General features: G+C 43.5%; 1 protein-coding gene across 2 annotated transcripts in view; it reads left to right on the forward strand.

Annotated features, from left to right (window-relative positions):
* Positions 1-18,828, forward strand: part of LOC144686425 (interleukin-11 receptor subunit alpha-like) — a 101,996-nt gene that overhangs the window by 65,156 nt on the left and 18,012 nt on the right. For both annotated transcript variants that reach the window (XM_078551619.1, XM_078551629.1), the window contains exons 6-7: positions 847-1,013; positions 12,819-12,976. In XM_078551619.1, coding sequence (XP_078407745.1) covers positions 847-1,013; positions 12,819-12,976 — 325 coding nt within the window. The remainder of the gene's footprint in view (positions 1-846; positions 1,014-12,818; positions 12,977-18,828) is intronic.

The following is an 18,828-nucleotide window of genomic DNA, read 5'->3' on the forward strand; positions in this document are numbered from 1 at the left end:
CCTCCAACATCATTTTCATGCTCTATCCTCATATCCCTTGATGTCTTTAATATGTAGATATCTATCAATCTCTGTCTTGAATATACTCAATGACTGAACCTGCGTAGAGAATTACAAAGGTTTACCACCCTCTGAATGAAGATATTCCTCCTCATCTCAGTCCTAAATGGCCTACCTCTTACCCTGAGACTGTTCCCCTGGTTCTAGACCCTCAGCCAGGGAGAACATCCTTCCTGCATCTACCCTGTCAGGTCATGTAAGAATTTTGTATGCTTCAATGAGATCATTGCACTCCCTCTATGGCAAGTATACCCTTCCTTAGGTAAGGAGACCAGAACTGTACACAATTTACGTGTGGTTTCACTAAGCCACTATTTATGGTTCAAAAGGCAACTTAAATCTGGGGTCCAGTTATGATCTGCTACCAGAAATAAAGTGGATATAGCTCTCTGAAGCAGAGGGTGACAACTTGCTTTTTGTTGGAGTAACTTCTTCACACTCTAAGGTTTAGTGCCTGTGCAAAGTAGTTTAGACTCTCACTAAGAACAGACTTGGAGTGTGAATGTACTGTAAATGAGCTCATATACAATTGATTATGAACTGTAGTTCTAGTTCTTAATGATCGCTTTCAGACTTGGGAACCCAATTTTGCAATTTGACTCAAACATTGCTACGTTTTGTTTCAGGTATCATTTAATTACAAGACTGTTGTATGAATTTTGTACACCTATAAAATTGTAAATGCCAGACATTATTTTCTATAACCTTGAGATGCAAATATTATGCTGTTCAAAATTTAAGCCTGCAACCTCCACCAGGAATAACAATGTGTTTTTGTTGTTTCAGGGCTCCAAGCAGCAAAGTTTTGAACTGTCCTACAGACTTGCTTAATAATATTTGCCAGATAGATAATCCTCAGATTTTTGCATCCCTGCCATATGTTATAAATATAACTGCAATCAACCCTGTTGGCTACAGAACTACATTGTTAGAAATTGTGGCAATGGAGATTGGTAAGTAATGTTTGTCACCACTTCTATTTTGTTGCCATTTTGGTTGAAATATAGAATAGTTATTTAAATAGTTAAAGCTATTAACCGTCCAAAGATTTGCTAAATTTACTATTGTGATTTACAACATCATGCAATAATTGTAAAACAGGAATTTTGTTAGTATTTTAGTAGCTTAGTTAAACCAGCAGCAATAATATGGAGGTTAAAAACTTACTGCCTTGTTGCTGCTTCCAGTCTGGCTGAAAGGGACCTACTACTGGTTGACAAGTACACTTGCCTGTTTCATCGAGTCATAGTCATAGAAGTCTACAGCACAGATAAAGGCCCTTCAGCCCATCGAGTCTGCACCGGTCAAACAAGTACCTAACTATTCTAATCCCAGATATTAGAACCTTTTAAAATGTGGATGGGGATCCTATAACGTACACAGAAGTTTGGGAACCCAATTGCCATATTGGGAGACAAAGTTGGAGGAACATGTGTCCTGCAAGTTCTGCCTAGTTTTACCTTACGGTACAGCTGAATAGAACCATTTTTATTATTGTTGTGCTGTTTTATTGGTAATCATGAAGCTTGTAAATTAATAACAGAATATGTAACCAGAGAAAATCTATTATGATTCCAAATACATTTCAAAAATCAGTAGCAATTTTTGACTTGCATGAAATGGTAGTGTTTTAGCACATTTAGCTCAATATCTACTCAGGTGCAACACAGACAGCAAGCTGCCGCACAGATTTACAGGGTAATTTTAGATCACTTCTGAATTCTTTGGAAACTAAAACAGGTATTCACTATTACTACATGGCACAAACTGATAACTTTTTTAAATGTATTCATGCACAGGATGTGGGCGTCGCTGGCTAGACTAGCATTTTACAAGGCTGTCCGTTATTCTGTCATCTGCAGACCTGGATATTTGGCTTGCCTATCCTGTCATTTAAGCTTTTAATAAATACAGTGAATAATTGAGGCCCGAATGCATATCACTGTCTACCACTAAATATATCTTGCCAATTGGAGTACCTTCCCATTATCCTAATATCTCTTAACGAGATGAATAATTCGGCACATAAAACACTCTACGATATATATTGCTATTTTTTTGCTGTGATTAATATTGTTTTATTCAGATCTTGTTCAGAATGCATCTCTTTCCCCCTCCCTCACACCTCAACCCCATCCCTTGTCCCAGCTGATCATACGATTGATAGGAATATAGGTGTCATCTCCCCCTGTTCCCATAAGTTTGAAATAATTACACTTTTAGACTCAAAATGCTGGAGTTTCAAGTGTATTTCTTGATGCTCTCCATGTGGCAGATGGACTGACACCTTGTGGCTGCAGTGCAAGAAGTAAATATGGCACCCCAGATGTACATTCGCATAACAATTAGTTCCTATTTCTTTATGAATAATATTAACAATAGGACCAAGAATAGGCTACTTAGCCAATTGAGTGGTGAAACAGGCTCAGTGAGGTCATGGCTGATCTCCAGCTGAACTCCACATAACCATCCTTGCCCCCTATTCCTAACAGAAATCTGTCAATCTCAGATTTAAAGTTAACAGTTCCCCTAGTATTGTGCCATTTGATGAAAAGTTCCACCCTTTATATGTAGTTTAGTTTCCTGATTTCATCCCTGAAATACCTGGCACTATATTTTAGGCCATGTCAACTTGTTCCAGATTCCCCATTTCCCAATCAGTGAAAATAGGTGAAATAGAGATAAACTATCCATTCCTCTTAAAGTCTTGAGAACTTGGATCATATCATATCTTCTAAATTCCAAGTATTACAAAATCTCTCCTCATAATTTAACCCTTGGAGTCTAGGAATCATTCTAGTATATTAGTGCTGCACAGCCTCCCAGGCCATTATATCCTTCCTAAGGTTTGATGCCCAGAACTGATAACCAGAACTTTGTATAGCTGGAGCATAACTTCTAGCTACTAATTTTAATCTTCTAGATAAAAGGACCAGCATTCTATTTGTCTTTTTGATTATTTTGTGGCTGCCAATTACATTTTAATGATGTGTGTACATGGATATACACTTCTCTTTAGACCTCCACTGCTTCAAGTTTCACCATTTAGAAAGTACTCTTTTTTTTTAGATCCACAGTGGATAACTTCATACATATGTTGAAATCCATTTGCCACTATTATGCCTATTCAATTAATCTATTGATGTCTATAATTTTATACTTCTATCTAGATTTGCAGCTTTGTAAACAATCAGTCTGTCATCTGCAGACTTGGATATTTGGCTTGCTATCCTGTCATTTAAGTCTGAAATAAATACAGTGGCACAGTGGTTAGTGCTCCTGCCCCTCAGCTCCGTGAACCCGGGTTTGATCCTGACCTCCGATGTCTGTCTGTGTGGAGTTTGCACGTTCTCCCCGTATCTCTGTGGGTTTCCTTCCACCATCCAAAGATGTGCTGGTTAGGTGGATTGGCTGTGATAAATTGCCCTTCAGTGTGTGTGCATGTGAGTGTGTGCCCTGTGATGGACTGGTGTTCCGCCCTGGGTGTACCCCATTGTGCCTAGTGCCCATTGCCTGTTGGAATAGGCTCCGACTCCCTGCAACCCTGAATTGGATATAACGGTTCTGGAAAAGCAAGTGAGTTGAGGCCTTAACACAGATCTCTGTCTCCTATCACTAAATATATCCTGCCAATTAGAGTCCCTGCCCATTATCCCTGCTGTCTATCTCCTAATGAGGTCAATTCCATGAGCTTCAACTTCAGCTAATAGTCTCTTTAACAGACTCCAATGATTACCTACTGGTAATCCATTCAAGTAACATCTGTTTACATTCATTCCCCTGTCCACTCCTTTAGTCACCTCTTCAGAAATAAAATCAATGAGGCATGATTTACCCATCACAAATCCATGCTTGCTCTCTGTCTGATCAACTGAAAAATTGCAAGGGGCTACATCTTCCGGTTGGCCAGCAGTGGGGTGGGGCTGGCCTGCCGACACGGGGTGACGTCAGGCGTGCGTCCCAACATCAACCCGCGTCATTTAGATTTTCAGTTCGGCAGGCGCACAGCTGATTCGGCTGTGCACCCGCCGAACTGTCAAAGGCCTATTAAGGCCATTAAAAAAAAGTAATTAATGGGCCTGCCCATCCAACCGTCAGCCGAAGAGCCCAGGCGGGCTTCTGAAAAAACATGAAACCTTATCCACGGGCGGGATGAGGTTATTAAAATTTGTCTGAAATCTCTAAATAAAAGAAATTGACTTGTCCCACCTCATGTGACAGTGGCACATGAGGGGACGTGTCAGTTTTTTTTCTCATCTTTATTTAATGTTTCAAACTTGAGCCGATCTCCCTGAGGCAGCACTTTGCCTCGGGGAAGTCTGCGTGCTCTTTTGCACGTAGGGCGCACCCCCAGTTCAGGGAATCCGCCCCCCCGCCCACATAGGGAGCACATAGCGCTTCCTGGCGGACGTCATTGTCATGCTGGGAGGGTCTTAATTGGCCCGCCCACGTAAAATGGCAGAGTGCTCCCAAACGGGGGTGCCGATCAGGACCCCACCAACTCGAGCCCGCTCACACTCCCACACATCCCCCTGACGGGGGGCGGAATTGGGGGAATGTTGCCCAAGGGGCTGAGTCACTCTATTCTTATTTATAGACTCTAGTAATTTCCCAACAACAGATGTTAGGCTGATTGGTTTCTTTCTCTCACCTTTCTTAAGTAGGGAAGTGACATGTAAGAGAGTGCTGATTGGTTAGCAAGTGGTGCTGCCATGGAGAATGCACCACTGATGGTGACTACAGTTTACTGCCAAGCATTGTTTGAAAGTTAAACCAGACAGCTTGACCCTGATTGGTCAAGGCATTGCCCCTGAGGAATGAGTCAGCGAATGGCTGTCACATATTTTGTTTAGCTGAAACAGGCACAATGTGCGTACATGTATTTTCTGTCTACAAAGAACGTGGCCCTGTGTATTAATATATGTAGCTTCCAGACAGACAGAGAGAACATGTATAAACATTGCACACAGTTACTCCCAATTTTGCCTTCCTTTTCTAGGGGTGTAAAATTTTGCCAGACACACTGGACATCCTTTCACATAATTCTCTACGTCTTTTCTCATTCTCGGCCACCATTCTACCTGTTTTATTCTTTCTCAGGTACCTTCGCTTCCCAGGTGTCCTGCTCCAGGTCCCCCATGTGCTAGCTGTGATATCCTTCTGGTACTACCCACTTGTCACCCTTAAACAACATTCCCTCTCTAACCATTATCACTTGCCTGCCATGGCCCTTCCAATTCTTCCCCTTTATCCTTAGCCTGAATTACTGTCTTAATGGTTGGGTCCTTATATTGTAGCTCCTTCAAAGTGGTACAGGTACTGGCTCTGTTTTGTCTGTAATAGCTGCCACCATTCCTGATTTGTAAGGGTCCCAGGGGTTACCTTTCTCTGCACCTTCCTTTGTCAACTCACCTGCTCTGAAGAAGAGTCATACGGACTTGAAACGTCAACTCTGTTTCTCTCTCCACAGATGCTGACAGACCTGCTGAGTTTTTCCAGCATTTTCTGTTTTTGTTTCACCAGCCCACTTGTTGCCCTCCCGTCTAACTTCTGCCTTAGAATATGCCTTCACCTTATGGATATAATATTGTCATCCCGGACTTGCCGCACCCCTAGCCAAACTGTTCCAGTACAGCTACAACACTGGCATCTACCCGGCTACGTGGAAAATTGCCCGGGTATGTCTTGTACACAAAATACAGGACAAATCCAAACTGGCCAATTACCGCCCCACCAGTCTACACTTTATCATCAGTAAAAGAATGGAAGGGGTCATCAACAATGCTATCTAGTGGCACTTGCTTAGCAATAACCTGCTCACTGACGCCCAGTTTGGGTTCCACCGGGGCCACTCAGCTCCTGACCTCATTACAGCCTTGGTTCAAACATGGACAAAAGAACTGAACTCCTGAGGTGAGGTGAGGGTGACTGCCCTTGACATCAAGGCCGTATTTGACTGAGTGAGGCATCAAGGAGCCCTAGCAAAACTGGATTTAATGGGAATCAGGGGGAAAACTCTCCACTGGTTGGAGTCATACCCAGCACAAAGGAAAATGTTTGTGGTTGTTGGAGGTCAGTCATCTCATGACCTTCCTTCCATCATAAGATCAGAAGTGGGGATGTTTGTTGATGATTGCATAATGTTCAGCACCATTCACGTCTCCTCAGATACTGAAACGTTCCATGTCCAAATGCAGCAAGACTGGGACAATATCCAGACTTGGGCTGACAAGTGGCAAGTAACATTCCGAACACACAAGTGCCAGACAATGACCATCTCCAACAAGACAGAGTCTAACCATCGCTCTTTGATGTTTAATGGCATTAGCATCACTGAATCCCGCACTATCAACATCCTGGGGGTACCATTGACCAAAATCTGATCTGGATTAGCCATGTAAATACTGTGACTACAAGAGCAGATCAGAGGCTAGGAACCCTGCAATGAGTAACTCACCACCTGACTCCCCAAAGCCTGTCCACCATCTACAAGGCATGAGTCAGGAGTGTGATGGAATACTCCCCACTTGCCTGGATGAGTGCAGGTCCCACAGCACTCAAGAAGCTTGACACTGTCCTGGACAAAGCAGCCTGCTTGCTTTCAAACATTCACTCCCTCCACCACTGACACATAGTATGTACACAGAGTGTGTACCATCTACAAGATGAACTGAAGGAATTCACCAAGGCTCCTTAGGCAGCACCTTCCAAACCCACAACCACTGCCATTTAGAGGGACAAGGGCAACAGATAGATGGGAACACCACCACCTGGAAGTTCCCCTCCAAGTCACTCACCATCCTGACTTGGAAATATATTGCCGTTCCTTCACTGTTGCTGGGTCAAAATCCTGGAGCTCCCTCCCTAGCAGCACTGTGGTTGTACCTACACCACAAGGACTGCAGCGGTTCAAGAAGGCAGCTAAACACCACCTTCTGAAGGGTAACTAGGGATGGGCAATAAATGCTGGCCCAGCCAGCGAAGCTCACATCCTGTGAATGAATAAAACATTTTTTCGATGTGTATTTTGGACATTGTAGCCCCAATATTAACTCTGGGGGAGAGGGTTGAGGGGGCGGGTGCGGGGTGGGGGGAGGTGGGGGGGATGTTTAGTGGTCACAATAAACTGGAATGGACTTTTTAAATGAGTGACCGATGTAATGAAGACATATCGGATAGGTTTCAACAAGAAGCATTTAACTTTATTACAGAGAGCTTTTCAGAAACTACATGCTTGAACCTGGTGCTTGACAAGAAAGCCCCCCTCTTCCCCCCTCCGCCCCCCTAGATTACCCACGCTTAGGGCTTATTGGTCAGAGCCTCCAAGAACAATCACATGACCCTTGATAGACAGTAGGGGAGGCTACATCTTCTGTTACTGCATTTCCTCCCTGTTTAGATTTTTTACAGCTCTTTACAGAGAGCATTTGAATACCCAACAGCATATACATGTATACAACTCAGGTGATTAAAGATTAAGTCTCTGAGGTGCTTTCCTTATTCATTTCCAGCTCTACCACTTGAGGTTCTTCCACAGGATCGACATGATCAGGAAGCGCAGCACCAGATATATCATTAGAAAGTGGCAGTTCAGGGTTTTGGCAACTCTACAGAGACATCGGGCATGACTATTCTAGATTAATCTGTCACCTTGGATTAATGGTTTGACTTTAATCACAGGCAAGATAGCTGATTGTTGGAATGCCTCTCTGTTTCTAGGATGGTCCACATGTTTTCAAACAATTTGATCTTCCAGTTCCACCTGGAAGGACAAGAGACCAGTTTCTGAGACAATTGTACTAGGGACCCAACAAGGTCCACGTCCAAAATTCCACACAAAAACTTCTCCTATAATGAATCTATGAGCTTTGCTATGAATATTGTGATTCAATTTTTGAACCTTGATTCTTCTCTACCTTCCCCTCTAAGTTTAGAAACACCAGACTTAACCTTGTCCATAGGCTGCATTTCATCATTAATTCAGACAGCGTCGAACCCGTAGTTGAATGAGGTGCATATGATAATTGAGAATAAAGCAGGAATGTTGAGTTTCTGGAGTACTTTCTGATAACCTCTTTGTTCCAGAGTTGAAAGTTTGCACAGCTCTTTCAGCTAAACCATTTGATGAAGGATGGTATGGGGCTGTTTTAATATATCTTATTCCATTTTAACTCATGAATCTTTGAAACTCTGTACTGGTAAAGACTGAACCATTATCGGAAACAATGACTTCCAGTAGGCCATACTAAAACAATGATGCAGCTTTTCGATTTGCTGTATTTGATGTTGGCTATCTGACTTTGTAAACATCCATCTGTTTAGAATGCGCATCTACGATCTGTAAAAATATGGTACCTAAGAATGGTCCTGCACAATCGATATATAGTCTAACCCAAGGTCGACCCGCAGATGCAGTGGAGCTGAAACAGGCAACTTGTTGCTGACAATGAAGACAGTGCTTGACCGTGCTTTCAATGTCACTGTCAGTACCTGGCCACCAGACATAGCTTTGCACAAGCATTTTCAGCTTTGATATGCCTGGATGCGCACTGTGAAGCTCTGTGAATGATGGTTATCTTCCTTGCGAAGGGATGATGACTCTTGACCCCACAACAAATTCCATCTTGACACCTTAACTCTCTTTGGGCATGGAATGGTCTCACCTCTTAAGACACAGGTGAATTTGCCCACCCTTGCAATACATGTTTGCAATCTTGGACTTTTGAGAAAATTGGATCACTGTTCATCCAATTTCTAATTTGCTTCGCACACACAGGCAAAGAATTGTTGTGGCACTGGAGCATGTACAATGCTATCTAGTAATGGGCGCCAACTGAGTATGTCTGCATTTGCAATATGCAAGCCAGGACGGTGCATAACGGTATATTCATACGCAGATAGAATCAAAGCCCAACATTGGATTCTTGCTATTGGCGGGTTGGCCTTATCCTCACTGAATAAACCCATTAATAGTTTATGGTCCGACTCAATGGTGAAATGTCGATCATGCAGGTACTGGTGGAATTTCTTCACTCTGAATATCACTGATAAACCTTGCTTTTCTAGAACAAAGAACAAAGAAAAGTACAGCACAGGAACAGGCCCTTCGGCCCTCCAAGCCTGCGCTGATCATATTGCCCGTCAACTAAAACATTTTGCACTTCCAGGGTCCGTATCCCTCTATTCCCATCGTATTTATGTATTTGTCAAGCTGCCTCTTAAACACCACTATCGTACCTGCTTCCACCACCTCCTCTGGCAGCGAATTCCAGACACTCACTACCCTCTGCGTAAAAAACTTGCCCCGCACATCTCCTTTATAGTTTTCTCCTCTCACCTTAAATCTATGTCCCCTAGTAATTGACTCTTCCACCCTGGGAAAAAGCTTCTGACTATCTACTCTGTCCGTGCCACTCATAATTTTGTAAACTTCTATCTAGTCGCCCCTCAATCTCCGTCGCTCTAGTGAGAACAATCCGAGTTTCTCCAACCTCTCCTCGTAGCTAATAACCTCCGGACCAGGCAGCATCCTGGTAAACCTCCTCTGCACCCTCTCCAATGCCTCCATATCCTTCTGGTAATGTGGCAACCAGAATTGCACGCAGTATTCCAAGTGTGGCCTAACCAAGGTTCTATACAGCTGCAGCATGACTTCCCAGCTTTTATACTCAATACCCCGCCAATGAAGGCAAGCATGCCATATGCCTTCCTGACTACCTTATCCACCTGCGTTGCCACTTTCAGTGACCTGTGGACCTGTACACCCAGATCCCTCTGCCTGTCGATGCACTTAAGGGTTCTGCCATTTACTGTATAATTCCTCCCTGTATTAGACCTTCCAAAATGCATTACCTCGCATTTGTCCGGATTAAATTCCATCTGCCATTTCTCCGCCCAAGTCTCCAACCGATATATATCCTGTTGTATCCTTTGACAATCCTCTTCACTATCTGCAACTCCTCCAACCTTAGTGTCGTCTGCAAACTTACTAATTAGCCCAGTTACATTTTCCTCCAAATCATTTATGTATACCACAAACAGCAAAGATCCCAGCACTGATCCCTGCAGAACTCCACTAGTCACAGCTCTCCATTCAGAAAAGCACCCTTCCACTGCTACCCTCTGTCTTCTTTGACCAAGTCAATTCTGTATCCATCCTGCCAGCTCACATCTGATCCCGTGCGACTTTACCTTCTGTACCAGTCTGCCATGAGGGACCTTGTCAAAGGCCTTACTGAAATCCATGTATATAACATCCACTGCCCTTCCATCGTCGATCATCTTTGTCACTTCCTCGAAAAACTTGATCAAGTTAGTGAGACATGACCTCCCCTTCACAAAACCATGCTGCCTCTCACTAATACGCCCATTTTCTTCCAAATGGTAGTAAATTCTGTCACGGAGAATCTTCTCCAATAATTTCCCTACCACTGACGTAAGGCTCACCGGCCTGTAATTTCCTGGATTATCCCTGCTACCCTTCTTAAACAATGGAACAACAGTTGGGAATAACCCTTCTAGACTGCGGAGAAGGTTCTGGAAACATAGCCAATTGGCCTTTCTGATCCATCTTCCATTCTGTGTGGTAACACAGCTCCTACACCGTAAGGAGACACATTGCATATTAATACCAACTCTTTCGATGGATCTTAGTGTACCAACAAACATAATGAATGTAATAGCTTCTTAACTTTCACAAAGGCTTCTTCCTGTTGTGAATTTCACGACCAACGATGATTCTTTTTTAACAAGTGTAATGGTGCTAACACTGTTGACAAGTTTGGCAAGAAGCGGCTATAGTAGTTGATCATACGCAGATTTCGGTTACACTGGATGGAGAGGGCGCATCTTTGATTGCTCTAACTTTCTCTTCTACTGGATGTAAACTCATAGCATCCACCCTGTGACCCAGGTAAGTAACTTCTAGCACTTGGAATGTACATTTCTCTTTCTTTAATCGTACACCAGCTTCCAAGAATCATCTTAGCACATCTTCAAAGTTGGCCAAGTGTTTGGTTTCAGTTGACCCTGTGATCAGAACATCATCTAGGTATACTGCTACTTGGGAAAGTCCTTGCAAAAGACTCTCCATTGTCCTTTGGAAGGTTGTACATGCAGATGATACTTCAAAGGGTAGGCAAGTATATTGATACAGACCCTTGTGCGTGTTGATAGTTAAGTATCCTATAGCGGTGCTATCCAGCTCTAACTGTTGGTATGCATGGCTAATGTCCAGTTTTGCATAGGATTTGCCTCCAGCTAGCTTTGCATATAAGCTGTCTATTCTCGGGATAGGATATTTATCTAGTTTGGCAGTCAATCTTGTTCACGGTCAATTCATAGTCCTCTCAAATGCATATACTTTGGTCAGGCGTCACCACTGGGAGGGACTATAGGCGCTGTCCATTCCAAAAATTGGACTGGTTGGATGATGCCCAGCTTTTCTAACCGGCACAGTTCTGCATCCACCTTCTCTTTTAAGGCATAAGTACAGGTCTGGCCTTAAATAAACAGAGTGCCGCCTGAGAATCCACATATATTTTTTCTTGCAAGTCTTTTAACTTCCCTAATTCATCACGAAATACACTGCTGTATTTCCTTAGTAGTTCAGGAACTCCTCCTGTTCTCAAGTGAAATATTACAGACCAGTTAAGCTTGATTTTTTGTAACCAGACTTGGCAGTAGACTAGGTCTTTCTCCTGTCACTGTGACTGAAAGCTGGGCTATCTGTTGCTTATGAGACACTGGCACTGTGGCAAACCCCTTTACCTGTATAGATTCTCCAATGTATGTCTTTAATTGAGCAGTTGGCCGCTCCAGATTCAGTGGTTGGGGACCTTCATTTAAGTATTTAAATGTGTGCACTCCCATCACTGTGGTTGAGGCTCCTGTGTCTACCTCCCCTATTAGTGGCCTCCCATTAACTTGAATTGTGACTGTTATAGGTTTTGTTTTTACCGCTGTGATGTTAGACAGGGAATAGATGTCGGTATCGGCAGCTCCAGGTTCTGTTGTATTGTTCAAATCAATCATATTGGCTTGCTGCTTTATGGGCTGTTTCGATTTCACCCTGCATTGCTTTATTATGTGACCTTTCTAATGGCAGTAATAGCATTCTGCCTCCTTGAATCTGCAGCTGTCCCGTACGTGGTCACCCCCACTTCTATAACAGATTAACCTTGGAGTCACTGCTGAAATGTTTCTACTAGGCGTTTTCGTTTTTCTAACAGTGGACATTGCCTCTCACTTCGCTGCTGTGTCTCTGGTTTTCGAGCCACGCGCAGTGATAGGTTGATGCCCCACATGAAGAACAGCGCCATGTTGTATGTGTCGCAAAGCCTGCGAGTCTCTCGCAGCACTTTCCATGGCTAGTGCTATTTACATGCCGCACTTCAAATCGATGTCGACTTCTGCGAGTAAATGGCGCTGAATGCTGCTGTTGAGGTCCACAAACTAATCGGCCCCGCAGCATTATCATGGAGTGTGTCTCCGAAGTCGCAGTACTCTGTCAACTGCTTCAACTTCACTATATGGGTTGCAATGGACTCCCCCGGGGCTCCTGGGTGGGTTTTGATGCATATTGTTTCAGGTTTGAAATTTTTTTACATATTTAGTTCCTGCCCGACCCAAACCCACTTCTTATTAGGTATTAAAATTCCTCCCCTACACTTCTGTTATCAGCAAATGCGTTTAGTTGCAGATGTAGCATTTCTGATTGGTCTGACAGAAACACATTCTCTTATTTTTTTTTGATTCAGTCCAGCCTGATCCACCTGCAAATTTAACAGCTGAGCCTGTTTTTGGATCTCCTAGAAGGATAAAAGTGCAGTGGGATTATCCACCATCGTGGGGTGAACGTTTCGAATTAAAATTTATCTTGGAATACAAACTCCAGCAAAATCATTTCTGGTCAAGGGTGAGTTCACCAGTGGTTTGAGGTTACTACTTGTGGGTTGTGTTGACTTTTCTGGTGCTGAATTTGGAAATCTGTTGATAGTTTTATTGCTGCAACATTGCTATTTAAAGCTGCAGCATTTCATGTGTTGCTTTTTGAAGAATTGTCCTTATACTGGTGTGAACTCTGCCATTGTGCTTTTGGCATGGGTACAGCTGTCATCATTGTAATTCAGTTTACTGTGGTAGGTTTCTGAATCTTAGAACATACGAATTATAATCTTTGCTGAAACAAAATGCACGAGTGCTTGTTTTGAATTCCAGTGCCAGTATCAGAGTGGAAAAGTATACTTTATCCGTGTGGACAACTATTTTTAATTGCAGCAGATCTCTTACATGGGTTTAATCTTTTGAATATATATTTTATATAAAGGTAGATTATGTAATTTTAAAGGGTGGAAAGATGTTGAACAGATGCCTTGTTTAATTTTACATAACTCTTTATTGCTAAAGTAAGACTTGAAGGATTGTTCCTTCAAGTTGCTCAAAGTCATCTTGTACTATGCGAAACCAACTGTTGTAATCAAATTCCCAGTTCGCCCAGATGTATTTACTTTAAGCATGAAATCTACCCTCCTTCAGAAAGGGGGAAGAAATAAATGGTGAGGATATTCCACCCACTAGCTTCTTCATGAAGGTCTCTTTTATTATATATCCTGGTGCTGGGAAATTAGCGAGTGTTGCAGTTTTGTAGAAAGCATGGATTCTGTAGTATGTGAATTAGGTTTGTATGAAAGGACGTAAGAAATAGGAGTAGGAGTAGACCATACAGCCCTTTGACTCTGCTTTGTTAATCAATATGATTATGGCTGATCTTCAGCTACAGTTCCACTTTCCCACCTATTCCCCATATCCTTCGATTCCCTGAGAGACTGAAAATCTATCACAGCCTTAAATATATTCAACAATGGAGCATCCAAAACCCTCTGAAGTAGAGAATTCTAAAGATTCACGACCTTTGTTGTGAAGAAATTTCTTCTCATCTTAGTCCTAAATGATCAACCCCTTATTCTGAGACTGTGCCCCCATGCCTTATTCAAGACAGTTAGACAGATTTTTGATAGACAGGGGAGTCAAGGGTTATGGGGGGGTGCAGACTGCAAAGTGACGTTGGGACCACAATCCGATCAACCTTGGTCTTACTGAATGGCATAGCAGGCTTACTGAGTGGCTACTCCTCCTAAGTCCTATGTATGTTCTAGATTCCCTAGCCAGGGGGAACTCTTAAAGACTTCTTCTTAGGCAGGATGACTTGCTTCCACTCCTGTTCAGTGGGTTCTGAGATTGTTGATCTGCAGACTCTGCCATATGTGGGGCAGCTACTGCTTAAAGAGTCAAGTAGACGAGTTGTTTGGAGGTTTATAAGTTCTCCCTGACACCTCGACTTTGCCTCTGCATGTTCATGACAAAGTCTCCCCGAATTAACCTTCTTTGTTTTGGTTGGTCATGGGCTGGGGATTTCAGTGAGTCAGCAGGGATGTTTCAATGGTTGATTTTGTCAGAGATGCTTTGAGGACATCCCTAAAGTTTTTCTGATATCCCCTTGGGAGTCTTCTTCGGCAGCCAAGTTCCGAGAAGAGCAGTTGCTTTGGGAGTCAGACATATGAATGACGTCCTGCCCAGTGGAGCTAGTTTTGAATGATTAGTGCCATGATGCTGCATATGTTGCTTAGGAGGGTGCATTCTATTGGACCACCTTTCTTGCCACCGAATGGTGGTACTTCAGCGCCTTGAGGTGTAGGATGTCCAAGACTCTGAAGCACATGGGAGCACAGAGATCACTGCTGCCCGGTAAACCATGACCTTAGTCTCAGGTTTGAGATCCTGGTCCCCAAATACTCTTTTCCTCTGTCGGCCAAAGACTGACCTGGCACATTGGAGGTGATGAAGAATTTTGTCAGCTTATGTCTGCCTTTGTCGAGGGGAGACTCCCAAGAAATGGAAAATGGTCCACATTTTCCAGGATTTCAACTTCTAAAGGGCGTAACAGGTTAGATACAGTCTTGTATGTTTTAATGAGATCACCCACGTTTCTAAACTCCAGAGACTATAGGCCTAGTTTACATAGGACAAACCTCTCATATCCCAGGAACCAATCTAGTGAGCTTTTACCGTACCACCTCCAAAGCAAGTACATCCTTCCTTAAATATGGAGACCAAAACTGCATACATTACTCCCGATATGACTCACCAAAGCCATGTACAATTGTCACAAAACTTCTTTATTCCTGTACTCCAATCCCCTTGCAATCAAGGCCAACATGCCATTTGCCTTGAATAAAAAAGAAAGCACTGGAAGTAATGCTCTGAGGGCCAGGGTTCGAATTCCACCATGACAGATGGTGGAATTAGAATACCGATTAAAAATCTGGAATTAAAAGTCCAGTGATGACCATGAAACCATTTCCGATCATCATAAAAACCCATCTGATTCACTAATCTCCTTTAGGGAAGGAAATCTGCTGTCCTTACCTGGTCTGGCTTACATGTGACTCCAGATGCACAGCAATGTGGTTGACTCTTAACTGCCTTCTGAAATGCCCTAGCAAACCACTCAGTTGTAGCAAACCTCTACAAAATCTATAAGGAATGAAACCAGATGGACCACCCGGCATCGACTTAGGCTCCGGAAAAAACAACAGAAAACTCGGTCGACTTTGCAAAGTCCTCCTTACTAACATCTGGGGGCTTGTGCCAAAATTGGGAGAGCTGTCTCACAGACTAGTCAAGCAGCAGCCTGGCATAGTCATACTAACCGAATCATACCTTACAGATAATGTCCCAGACACCACCAACACCATCCCTGGGTATGCCCCGTCCCACTGGCAAGACAGACCCATCAGAGGTGGCGGCACTGTGGTATACAGTCAGGAGGGTATTGCCCTGCAAGCCCTCAACATGACTCCGGAACCCATGAAGTCTCATGGCATCAGGTCAAACATGGGTAAGGAAACCTTCTGCTGATTATCACTTACCGCCCTCCCTCAGCTGATGAGTCTGTGCTCCTCCAGCCAGAAGTCCCAAGTAGATGATCCATCTCAGCCTCTTCCGGAGGTCCCCAGCATCACAGATGCTAGTCTTTAGCCAATTCGATTCAAGATATCAAGAAACGGCTGAAAGCACTGGATAGTGCAAAGGCTATGGGCCCTGGCAATATTCAGGCAATATTACTGAAGCCTTGTGCTCCAGAGCTTGCTGCGCCCCTAGCCAAGCTGTTCCAGTACAGCTACAACACTGGCACCTACCCAGCTATGTGGAAAATTACCCAGGTATGTCATGTACACACAAAGCAGGACAAATCCAACTCAGCCAATTAATGCCCCATCAGTCAAATCTCAGTGATCAGCTAAGTGATGGAAGGGGTCATCAACAGTGCTATCAAGACACACTTAAAAATAACCTGCTCACTGACGCTCAGTTTGGGTTCCACCAGGATCACTCAGCTCCTGACCTCGTTACAGCCTTGGTTCAAACATGGACAGAAGAGCGGAACTCTCGAGGTGAAGCGAGAATGACTGCCCTTGACATCAAAGCAGCATTTGACTGAATTTGTATCAAGCAGCCTTAGCAAAACTGGAGGTAATGGGAATTAGGTGGAAAACACTCTGTTGGCTGGAGTCATGCCTGGCACAGGGAAAGATTGTTGTGGTTGTTGGAGGCCAATCATCTCAGTTCCAGGGCATCGCTGCAGGAGTTCCTCCACTGAACCATCTTCAGCTGCTTCAGTGACCTTCCTTCCATCATAAGGTCAGAAGTGGTGATGTTCACTGATGATTGCACAATGTTCACAGTCGTGACTCCTCAGATGCTGAAGCAGTCCATGTCCAAATGCAGCAAGACCAGGACAATATCCAAGCTTGGGCTGACAAGTGGCAAGTAACATTCATGCCACACAAGTGCCAAGCAATGACCATCTCCAACAAGATGGAATCTAACCATCGCCCCTTGACATTCAATGACATTACCAACACTGAATCCCCCACTATCAACATCCTGGGGTTTACCATTGACCAGAAACTGAACTGGACTAGCCATATAAATACTGTGGCTACAAGAGCAGGACAGAGGTGAGGAACGCTGCGGCGAGTAATTCATCTCCTGATGCCGCAAAGCCTGTCTGCCATTTACAAGGCACAAGTCAGGAGTGTGATGGAATACTTCCCACTTGCATGGATGAGTGCAGCTTCCACAACACTCAAGAAGCTTGACACCATCCAGGACAAAGCAGCCCGCTTGATTGGCACCATATCCACAAACATTCACTCCCTCCACTATCGGCATACAGTGACAGCAGTGTGTACCAGCTACAAGATGCACTGCAGGAATTCACTTTTCGTTAAACCATGTTAACTTTGTAGACAGCACCTTCCAAACCCACGACCATTCCATTTAGAAGGACAAGGGCAGCAGAATGATGGGAACACCACCACCTGGAAGTTCCCCTCCAAGTCACTCACCACCCTGACTAGGAAATATATTGCCATTCCTTCAGTCATTGGGTCAAAATCCTGGAATTCTCTCCCTAACAGCACTGTGGTTGTGGCTACACCACATGGATTGCAGCGGTTCAAGAAGGCAGCTCACCACCACCTTCTCGAGGGCAATTAGGGATGGGCGATAAATGCTGGCCTAGCCAGTGACGCCCACATCCCAAAAATGAATTTTTAAAAAATATTTAGTAAGTCTGGCAGCATCTGAGAGAGAGAGGGAGAGAGTTAAAGCTTCAAGGCATGATCTTTCATCAGAACCGGGAAAGATTAAAAATGCATAGAAATGTAATACATTTCCTGATGGTTAGCCAATCCTCTCTCCGTGCTAATATATTATCCGTAACTCCATGTGTATCAATCTTTCACATGGCGTCTTTTGGGAATACAAGTATACTATTACCTGCTGGCTTCCCTTTATATACCCTACTAGTTAGATCCATAAAAAACGCTAATGAACTTGCCAAACATGATTTACTTTTCGTCAAACCACGTTGATTTTGTAGAGCTGGTGTGGTGAGCATACATGTGGAAACTAATGCTGTGCTTATCAATTATGTTGCTGAGGGGCAACATTTAGACAAGAAACAGGAGGGTGCCAAAGATAGATCCTAATGGGGCACTGGAGGTAATAGTGCAGGAGCAAGAAGAGGAGCCTTGAAATTAGTACTCTAGCTACGGTTAGATAGGTAAGAATGGAGCCAGGTGAGTGCAGTCACACCAGCTGGACAACCATGGAGAGGTGTTACAGGAGGATGGTTGATTAACTGGATCAAAGGCTGCAGATAGGTCAAGAATGGTGGAGGGCTAGTTTACCACACCTTCAATAAAATATTGATTATTTCATAACTTCCAGGGTAACTGTTCCAATACCCTGTTTACCTACGTGACCACCACCTCAAACTAGCAATGCAAACAGCAGCAATAATTTACAAAAGCAGAATACTACAGATGCTGGAAATCTGAAATAAAAACAAAAAATGCTAGAAATACTGGGTCAGGCAGCACCTGTGGAGAGAAACAGAGTTAACATTTCAGGTTGAGATGATCTTTCATCAGAACTGAAGAAAGATGAAAATAGTCATTTGGTAGTATGGACCTTGAGTATTGCTGAAAAAAGAGACATGCTGTTGAATCTTTTTGTCTTACACTCATCAGGACAGATTCACAAGAATAGCAATTGTAAAGGGAACAACTGTTTATGCATGAGAAGAGTGCTGATAGGTTGGCCTGTGGACTCTGATTATTAGAGGTGTTGCCATGGAGGTTAGGTGTCATTTCATCGAAGACATGTTTCTTCTGGAAACCCAACAAAGATGTTTGAGAA

This window comes from Cetorhinus maximus, chromosome 1, assembly GCF_964194155.1.
Source record: "Cetorhinus maximus chromosome 1, sCetMax3.hap1.1, whole genome shotgun sequence".
NCBI classification, from domain to species: domain Eukaryota; kingdom Metazoa; phylum Chordata; class Chondrichthyes; order Lamniformes; family Cetorhinidae; genus Cetorhinus; species Cetorhinus maximus.